General features: G+C 53.5%; 1 protein-coding gene across 1 annotated transcript; it reads left to right on the top strand.

Moving 5' to 3' along the window:
- The first annotated feature begins 5,950 nt into the window (after nucleotides 1-5,950).
- On the top strand, nucleotides 5,951-6,646 carry LOC120953039 (putative uncharacterized protein DDB_G0274435). The gene has a single exon (XM_040372699.2). The coding sequence runs from the start codon at nucleotides 5,951-5,953 to the stop codon at nucleotides 6,644-6,646; it is 696 nt and encodes a 231-aa protein (XP_040228633.2).
- Nucleotides 6,647-9,315: the final 2,669 nt, after the last annotated feature.

Raw genomic sequence — 9,315 nt, 5'->3', positions numbered from 1 at the left:
TCTCACTCTCTTTCTCCTATTTCATTTAACTATACTCTCTCTAACTCGTCTCTCTCTCGTGTTATGTCCATCCGTGACCTTGGTATTATACTCGACAGTCGTCTTAACTTTAAACTGCAGCTTGATGAGGTTCTACTAAAAGCTAATCGAACTCTTGGGTTTATTTTACGTTTTACCTCTATTTTTAAAGATCAAAGCTTCTTAAGAAACCTTTATTGTGCTCTGGTAAGGCCTCTTCTTGAATATGCTAGTATCATCTGGAATCCTCCTACTATTGATGGCTGTTCGAGAATTGAAAGCATTCAGCGCCTTTTTACCAGGGTTGCTTTTCGTCGTTTGTTCATTGCTGCCTCACTACCTCCCTATGAAACGCGATTGCAGTTATTCAATCTTCACTCTTTAAGCTTCCGCCGCCAAGTGTCTCAGGCATGTTTTATTGGTGGCTTATTACTTTCTGATACTGATGCTCCTGATTTGCTCTCGTCCATCTCGTTGTATGTTCCCTCTCGTTCCCTTCGTCCTCGTGATCCTCTGTCAATTGAAACACGTCATACTCTTTATACTTTCAATGATCCTATTCTATCCTGTTTCAGGTTGTTTAACCACTTTTACTATCTCTTTGATTTCGACTCCTCTCTCAACTCTTTCCGTAACCGTATTTTTTCTTCTAATTCTCTTTAATTATTCTTCTAAGTTTCATTAAGTTTTGATAGTCTCTACGCTCTACCTTTGTTTTTTTTCTTTAATTTTTTTGCTAGGTCTAGACTAGTTTAGTTAGGCTTAGTTTTTCATGAATTATTTTGTTTATTTGTTAGGGTTTATTTAGTTTTAAGTCTGCCTTATTTAGCCTTGATGGTGGATATTGTATTAATAAATGAAATGAAATGAAATGAAATGAAATGAAATGCCATCGTTGCGCAGAAGATAAGCACGAGGGACCGTGCACTAGGGAGCGGAAGTGCTTGGGATGCGAGGGCCCGGACGCAATCGGGCATTCGCTGGGCCAGCGCAATTGCCGCTACTTTGGAAAGGTAACCCCACAGCCTAGTCATGATTAGAGTGTTCCAACAGAACCTCAATCATGACCAAACGGCACAAGACCTGCTTTTGCAAAGTGCCCGAGCCGAGGGTTGTGATATTCTGCTTATCTCGGACCCCTATTGGGTGCCAAATAATAACAGCAATTGGGTTACCGATACCACTGGTCGAGTAGCATCCTTTTCAGCGCATCATTGACAACCAACGCGAGGACTTTGTTGTGGTCGAGATGCGGGGAATCGTTTTCTGTTCCGTCTACCTACCACCCGTGGGTTCCGATTTGACTGTCGAGGAGTACAAACGCAAATGGACCGAAATTGTGTCTGTACTCCCACGGAATCGGGACACCGTGATCGGGGGTGATGTAAACGCCTGGTCAGGTGCATGGGGGATGGAGCGGAGGCCAAACGATGGGGAAAGGGTATCTAGGGGGGGAGTTGTGATGGATGCAGCGGCTGCTCTGGGATTGGTTCTCCTGAACCAGGGCAACCAGAGCACTTGGATTGGCGAAAACGGCCGCGTCTCCATTGTGCACGTATCCTTTTGCAGCCCCTCCTTGGTAGGGGACAATAATTGGCGCGTGTGTGATGAAACCCCAAGTGACCACAACACTATGAAGTTTGTGGTCGGCAGGGTTTCGAGACAGCGCGCCAACAACGAGGGACACTCAGCAGTGAATGGGGGAAGGTGGTCCACAAGATTCTTCGACAAGGATTTGTTCGTTGAAATCTTGAGGGACCAGGACATTTTTGGGCATGTTGCTACGCCAGAGGAGCTGACCCAGGCCATTACGGTGGCCTGTGATGGCACCATGCCTAGGCAACCCCCAAGACGACAGGGCCGGCGGCCAGTTTATTGGTGGACGTCCGAGATTGATCGGTTGCGCAGCCATTTTTATGGAATGAAACGGCGGTACAACCGCCGTCAAATGGCGTCAAATGAAGTCGGACGCACGCGCTGCCCTGTAACGGGCCATCAAACTCAGCAAGGACCAACACAAGCAGGATCTGCCGGAACAATTGGAACCGCACGGCTTTGGCCCTGCGTACCAAATCCGCAAGCAGCAGTGGGAAGGAGCTCGGGTTCCGATGGAACGGGATGCCAATAAGCTCCAGTTCATCGTGAATGAGCTCTTTCCCGATCGTCCCCCGATGGAGTGGCCCGAGACGGAACTAGGTGGGGATCCACAGGATCCGCTCTCGGAGGAGGAGTTGGCGGAAGAGTTGAAGGAGATTGCCCGCTCACTCAACCCCAAGAAAGCTCCGGGGGACGACAACATTCCGAATATGGCTGCAGCTGCGGCAATTCTGGCTTTTCCGGAAGTTTTTGCCAAAAGCTACAAGCAGCTACTGGAGGCAGGCACCTTTCCCGATGCATGGAAGCGGCAACAACTGGTGCTGCTTACCAAGTTGGGGAAACCACCTGGGGAGCCCTCGTCATACCGGCCAATTTGTTTGCTGAGTGTGCTGGGGAAAATTTTGGAGCGGTTGATTCAGCGGAGGCTGACAACCCACCTGGAGTCGACCGGGGGACTTTCGGACGCCCAATACGGTTTTCGTAAAGGGCGTTCAACCGATGATGCCATCACTCGGGTGATGAACAACGGGAAAGTCGCTTTGGATAAAAAGCGAAAGGGGGATCGTCTCTGTGCGGTGGTAACGGTGGACGTCCGGAATGCCTTTAACTCGGCAAACTGAACAGCGATCGGCCAAGCTCTGCAGCGTAAAAACACTCCGCCTTATTTGCAGGCGTTGCTGCTGAACTATTTCATTGGCCGAACGCTCCACTATGACACGGATGAAGGAGTAGTGTCGAGGACTGTATCTGCTGGCGTTCCTCAGGGTTCGGTTCTAGGACCAACACTTTGGAACGTCATGTACGACGACCTACTCCGCTTGCCGCTCGAAGGACTACGAGCGGACATCATCGGGTTTGCTGACGACGTGGCCTTCACATTTCTGGGAAGGACCAAGGAACAGGTCAGCGCTTTAGCAACGGCTAACCTGGAGAGGATCGAGCGGTGGCTGCGAGGAGTCGGTTTGGAATTTGCCCACCAAAAGACCGGGTTCATGATTTTTTGTACTCATCATGTCCCGCAGCTCGCAGAGCTTCATGCGGGCGGTCACTCGATCCAATCCACGGAAACGCTGAAGTACCTGGGAGTGGACCTCTGCCGCAAACAGCACCACAGCCGGCATCTGGAAAGAGTGGTCAATAAGGATTAGTCACGGATTACGAATGCCTTGACCTGCCTGATGCCGAATAAGCGTGGTCCTAAGAGCCGCAGTAAGAGACAGCTCGTAAACGTCGGTAACAGTATCATCCGATACGGAGTTGCCACCTGGGGGCGATGGGTGCTCGACAAGGAGACCCATCGCAAATCGGTCCAAAGAGCGCAAAGAGCCAGCGCCTTCCAGACCGTTTCTTACGATGCTGCTTGCGTTGTCGCCAACACCACCCCGTTAGTCCTCCTCATGCAGGAGGATATCCGCTGCCACGACGAAAAGGCAGCGAGCGGTGGTGTTCAATCGGACATACGGAAACGGCAACGGGAGGAGACGATGAGGCGCTGGCAGGACCAGTGGACAACGGGTGCAGGGCAACCAGGAGCACCAGGACTGAAGACGAGGAGGCTGATTCCAGACATTAATCTCTGGGTCAGCCGCAAGCATGGGGAAGTCGACTTTTTCCTCACCCAGCTCCTCACGGGGCACGGGTTCTTGCGCTCCTATTTCGTCGAGAAAGGCATCCTGGAAGGCTCGCCCAACTGCCCTGAATGTGGGGACGCCGCGGAAGACGTCGAACACGTGCTGTTCCACTGTCCACGGTTCGATCGGATCCGGAATGAAATGCAGCAGCGGTGCCATTCCCGAGTAACAATGGATAACATTGTCTCGGAAATGTGCGCCCGCAGCGATACGTGGGAGGCCGTCCGCGCCGCCGCCAGGACAATCTTCTCCACTCTCCAAGCGAGATAGGATGTTGAGCGTCCACCAACGGCAAGGCGACGCAGGCGGGCCAGACGGCGGGCGAGGGACGCAAATGGGGGTCCCTCAGGCCCTGCGGCACGGCAACAACCCGCGCCGCAAGGGCTACCGTAAGCTGGAAAGTTACTAATCTTTTATCTCTTTCTTTTCGATTCTTTCCAGCATTCTTTTTTTCTTTTCTCTCCTCTATTTTCAGCTTTCTTCTATCTCTTTCTCCTTCTCCTGTTTCCTCTGTCAAAATTTCGTTTCAGGAGAACTGCCTTACGTGCTTGGAGTGGTGACCAACGATGCAGACCCCCCCATTGCCCACCCGAAGTGTGGGCGATAGGACCAAAGGGACCGCGTCGCACCACGGAAAGCACCGTAATAAGCAGAATCAGCAGACCAGATCGCCGCAGAAGATGCGTCGTGACCCAGGGTGCAACCGCACACACGACTCCGCATGAAGTAATACGCACCACAAGCGTACCGGCCGAGTTGGGTGAGTCGGAGAGGGGGATGGAATATGCTCACTCTTCGTTAACAAAAAAAAAAAAAAAAAAAAAAAAAAAAAAAAAGGTTGCTCGAACGAGCATAACAACCCCCTTTAGACCCTTCGCGGGGCAAAAGGGCGGCTTATGCGAGGGTTGGGTTACAATACGATCTCACGCATGTATGAACTGTATTAAATAAAACAACCCGAATATATTTTTAAAAAAAGCCAGTTATCCCTGTGTGTACGCCCCCCCCCCCCCCCCACCACCGGTTGCGCTAGAATTCCGGGTGTGGAAATTTGGGGAAAAATTTGTGTTTTCGGCCCCGGAAACACTCAATTTTAGTGAAATTGGTGGTGCTGAATCGTTTTATCCTGTTTTTGAGACGATCTGAGCAGTGCAAAGTGTCAAAAAGTGTTTGTGTTTTTTTCCCCATACATTTTGTATGGGAAACTTTGTATACACATATTTCAGTGAAAACTGCACGGATTTTGTCCGGATGTGTCTTGATAGTTGCGCGTAGTGACGTTCCAAGTGTTGTGCGAGAAAACGGACGCGAAATCGGCGGAAAAACGCAAAAATAAAAAAGTGTCGGGGGTGCTACCGCCGGAGCACGTGTTTTCGTAAAAACGGAATAAATAGTTAATCGTGAATAACTCCGTGAGTTTTGGTCCGAATCGAGTACGGTTTTCACCGTTGTGCTAGTTTTAACGCGTACAAAAAGATCCAATAAAAAAACTAGTGAAAATCATTAAAAAAAATTTGACATTTCTGGGTGACAGTTCAGCGATACCCGTAAAGCAAATTTGGTTTGGGAAGCAGTTTCCGAACAGCAAAATTTGAATTTACCGTTAGTGCTCGAAAACTGCTCAAATCCTGGAAAGTGTGCGTGAAATTCAGTGAAGTGGTGTAGCGTCAGCGGGAGCTCGAATCTGCTCGATTCGAGGCACTCAAAAACTGCTCGAATTTTTCGAATCTGCTCGAAAAATTCGGAAAATTCGGAGAAGCTGTAGGGTGGTAGAGGGCGACATAACAAACACGGGAAAACTATTTTCCACCCTTTCCCCCTCCCCCCCTCCCGGTGAAAAATCCCTAAAGTAAAAAACTAGGTCCAAAAAAGGGTCGAAAAAGCGGGCAGCGCAGTTTGGACGTAAAAACGTGCCGGGAAATTTCGGGATTGGTGCGGATCCATTCCTTACGTAAGCGACGCACCCTCTCGTAATTTTCTCCACCCGCCACCCCTCCCCCCCAGCCCACCAGGGGGGTTGCAAGTCGGACCGTAGTGGAAAAACCGGCGTGGAAGAAGGATTCTACAGCAGCGAGTGAGCGGCAGAACATCAGCTAGACGGCGCTGCATACCTGGGGTCATCCCGACCCCCCGGGGTCAACCGACCCCCGGGGTCACATCGACCCCCAGGGTTATCTAACCCACCAACTTGTACGTCGGCAAAGATGATGGCATCATCCGGGATGTCAACCCGCGCGAGTGCGAGGTCGGCCTCTGTGGATTGCCGTAGCAGCTTGGCATCCGGTTCGAAGCTGTTTGCGGCCGAGCCTCGAGTGGCACTGCCAAGGGTTAGCGTCACAGGCATCAACAAGCCCACCGTAGCAACCAAGGCCGCCTCGACCACACCGGAGCTCGAGTTGCTTAAGGCAACAATTCAGCAACTGGAGGAGCAGAACTTGGAAATGAAGGAGCAAAATTTTCGCCTCGCGGAGCAGATAACTGGCATGTGCCAACTGCTGCAAGAGGAGAAGGAGGAGGCAAAACATCGAGAGGAGAAGTTGGAGGCACAGATGGAGAAGCTCGCTGCCGCACATCAGCGCGACCGAGACTTGCTCAACTCGCTACTGGCAGCAAAGGTTGCCGGCGGACAACCGTCAGCTAGTTCGCGTCAACCTCCAACTCCGTTGCCACGCCGATCCTCTGCGCAGCCGCAGCAGCAACAACAACAGCAGCAGCGGAACCAGCAAGAGCAGGAGCAGCCCCGCGCGTCGACGTCGCATGCAGTCATGCTGCCGCGTAGCGAGGCATCGACAGCCGTCCGCGGAGACGTCGTGCCGGAGCTCACATTCAGTGAGGTGGTGCGTCGCAGGTACCGTGGCAAGGCCACTGGCAAGCCACGCTCCCAGCAGCAGCCACAATAGCAGCAGCAGCCGCAACAGAAGCAGCAGCAGCTTCAGCGTAGACAGCAGCAGCAGCAGCAACATCAGGGACAGCGGTATGTTCCGCCGCAACTCCGGCAGCAAGCACATCAGCAGCAGCAGCGGCAGCAGCAAAAGGTTCGGCCAAGGCCGGATAAGATAGAGGTGGTCCCGAGTGCCGGACACTCCTGGTACACTTTGTACAAAACAGTTCGGGATGCGGTTAAACAAGACCCGCACAAGGGCCTTGCAGACCACCTTAAAATGGGCAAGCGCAGCCACGCCGCAAATTTCCGAATGGAGTTAAGTAATTCGGCCAACGCCAGCCTGGTCCGCGCAGAAGGTCAGGAGATCGTCGGTGACGCCGGACTTGCCCGGGTGATCACCGACATGGCCGATGTCCTGATAACGAACATCGATCCTCTGGCAACAGAAGAGGACATCAAAAAGGCCATTGAGAGAGAACACCAAGAGCCGATCGAAATCGTCCGAGTGAGCGTGTGGGAGCTTCAAGATGGCACTCAGCGAGCTCGAGTCCACCTGCCCGCTAAGGCTGCCGCTGCTTTCGAGGGGTCGAAGCTCCGACTGTGTGGCTGCATTAGCAAAATCAGAGGCGTTGAAAAAGCAGCACCTGAGCGCCAGCGCTGCTATCGCTGCCTGGAGCGCGGCCACCTTGCCCACGCATGCCGTTCCTCGACAGACCGTCAGCAACTCTGCATCCGGTGTGGCAGTGAAGGTCACAAAGCCCGGGACTGCTCCAGCTACGTTAAATGTGCGGCCTGCGGTGGACCTCATCGCATCGGGCACATGAGCTGCGAACATCCGGCTTCGCGTTCAACTTAAAAGTGATGCAAATCAACGTGGATCACTGTCAAGCAGGGCAGGACTTGGCGCTCCAAGCAGCGCGTGAACACCGTGCTGACGTCCTGCTCCTGTCGGACATCTACCGACCACCGGCGAACAATGGGCGTTGGGCGTATGATGCCGCCAAATCGGTAGCAGTTGTGGCTACAAGTTCCTACCCAATCCAGCGGGTGTTGCGCAGTGCTGTGCCTGGAATTGTAGCCGCACAGATTGGCGGTATCGTCTTCATAAGCTGCTACGCGCGACCGAGACGCCCAGAGGAGGACTATGAAAGCTTTCTGGCCGCAATTCAGCTGGAGGCATCAACCCACTCCCAGGTCGTCATCGACGGCGATTTTAACGCCTGGCACACGGAGTGGGGTAGTGCCAGGAACAGCCAGAGAGGTGAAGATCTGCTGCAGCTTATCCAGAGCGTTCAGCTACAGGTAATCAACTCCGGGAATGAACCCACATTCATTGGCAGAGGAGCGGCCACCAGCAGCGTCATTGACGTCTGCTTCGCCACTCCGTCCATCGCTCGGCCAGAAACGTGGGAGGTGCACGAGTTTGCCCGGTCCGATCATCAATTGATTACATACCGCGTTGGGGAAGCGGAACAACAGTCCCGCGGGTTGTCGACTGGTGGTCCGTCAGCCGGCCGGCAGCGCGTTATCTGCGCTGGTAGGCGATGGATTACCACGCAGTTCCACGTAGACAGCTTCCGTTCTGCTCTCGAGGACGTGAACTTCGCGGAACAAGCGACGACACACGCTGGCCTAGTCGACGCTATGGTCGACGCGTGTGACATTGTCATGCAGCGGGCCCCCAACGTGTTGCAGTATCAACATCGCGACGTCTATTGGTGGGCACCGGTAATTGAAGAGCTGCGGAATGAGAGCATTGCGGCGCGTGAGCGGATGCGCCTAACCACCGATCTGCAAGAGAGGAGTCTCGCCGCAGCCGAGCACCGGACTGCGAAGACTCGGCTAGAAAAAGCCATCAAAGTAGGCAAACGTGCAGAGTTCGCCAAGCTTATAGACATCGCCGAGGAGAACGAGTTTGGAGTGGGGTATCAGGTTGTCCTGTCTCATCTGCGCGGCAGTCGTGTACCGCCTGAGACAGACCCGGTCGATCTGGGACGGATCGTTACCGATCTGTTCCCCACCCACCCACCGGTCTATTGGCCGGAAACCGACGATGTCGATTCCGGAGCGTCCGATTTTGATCGCGTGACCCCCGAAGAGCTGCAGGAGATCGCGGCTCATATGGCTATCAGGAAAGCGCCAGGACTGGACGGGATCCCCAATGCTGCGGTGAAGGTCGCGATTGAGAAGTACCCGGGGGTTTTCTGCCGCGTGTACCAGGACTGCCTCAACACTGGTACGTTTCCGCAACAGTGGAAACGGCAGCGCTTGGTACTGCTGCCCAAGCCAGGCAAAGCCCCCGGAGAAAGCAGCTCCTACAGGCCACTGTGCATGCTGGACGCACTAGGCAAAGTGTTGGAGCGGCTTATCCTCAACCGCCTCAACAGACACCTCGAGGACCCGGATTCACCGCAGCTCTCGGACGCGCAGTACGGCTTTCGTCGCGGACGATCCACCATCAGTGCCATCCAAAGCCTGGTGGACGCAGGCAAGGCGTCCCGATCGTTCGGCCAGACTAATAATCGCGACAAGCGATGCCTGATGGTGGTTGCGCTGGATGTCCGCAACGCATTTAATACTGCCAGCTGGCAGTCGATCGCCAATGCGTTGCGAGAAAAGGGGGTCCCTTCAGGGCTGCTGCGGATACTGCAGTCCTACTTCACGGATCGGGAGCTCATCTTTAAC

Source organism: Anopheles coluzzii, chromosome X (assembly GCF_943734685.1).
Source record: "Anopheles coluzzii chromosome X, AcolN3, whole genome shotgun sequence".
Lineage (NCBI taxonomy): Eukaryota > Metazoa > Arthropoda > Insecta > Diptera > Culicidae > Anopheles > Anopheles coluzzii.
Note: the sequence above shows the minus strand (reverse complement) of the source record. Positions and strands in the feature narration are given on the sequence as shown.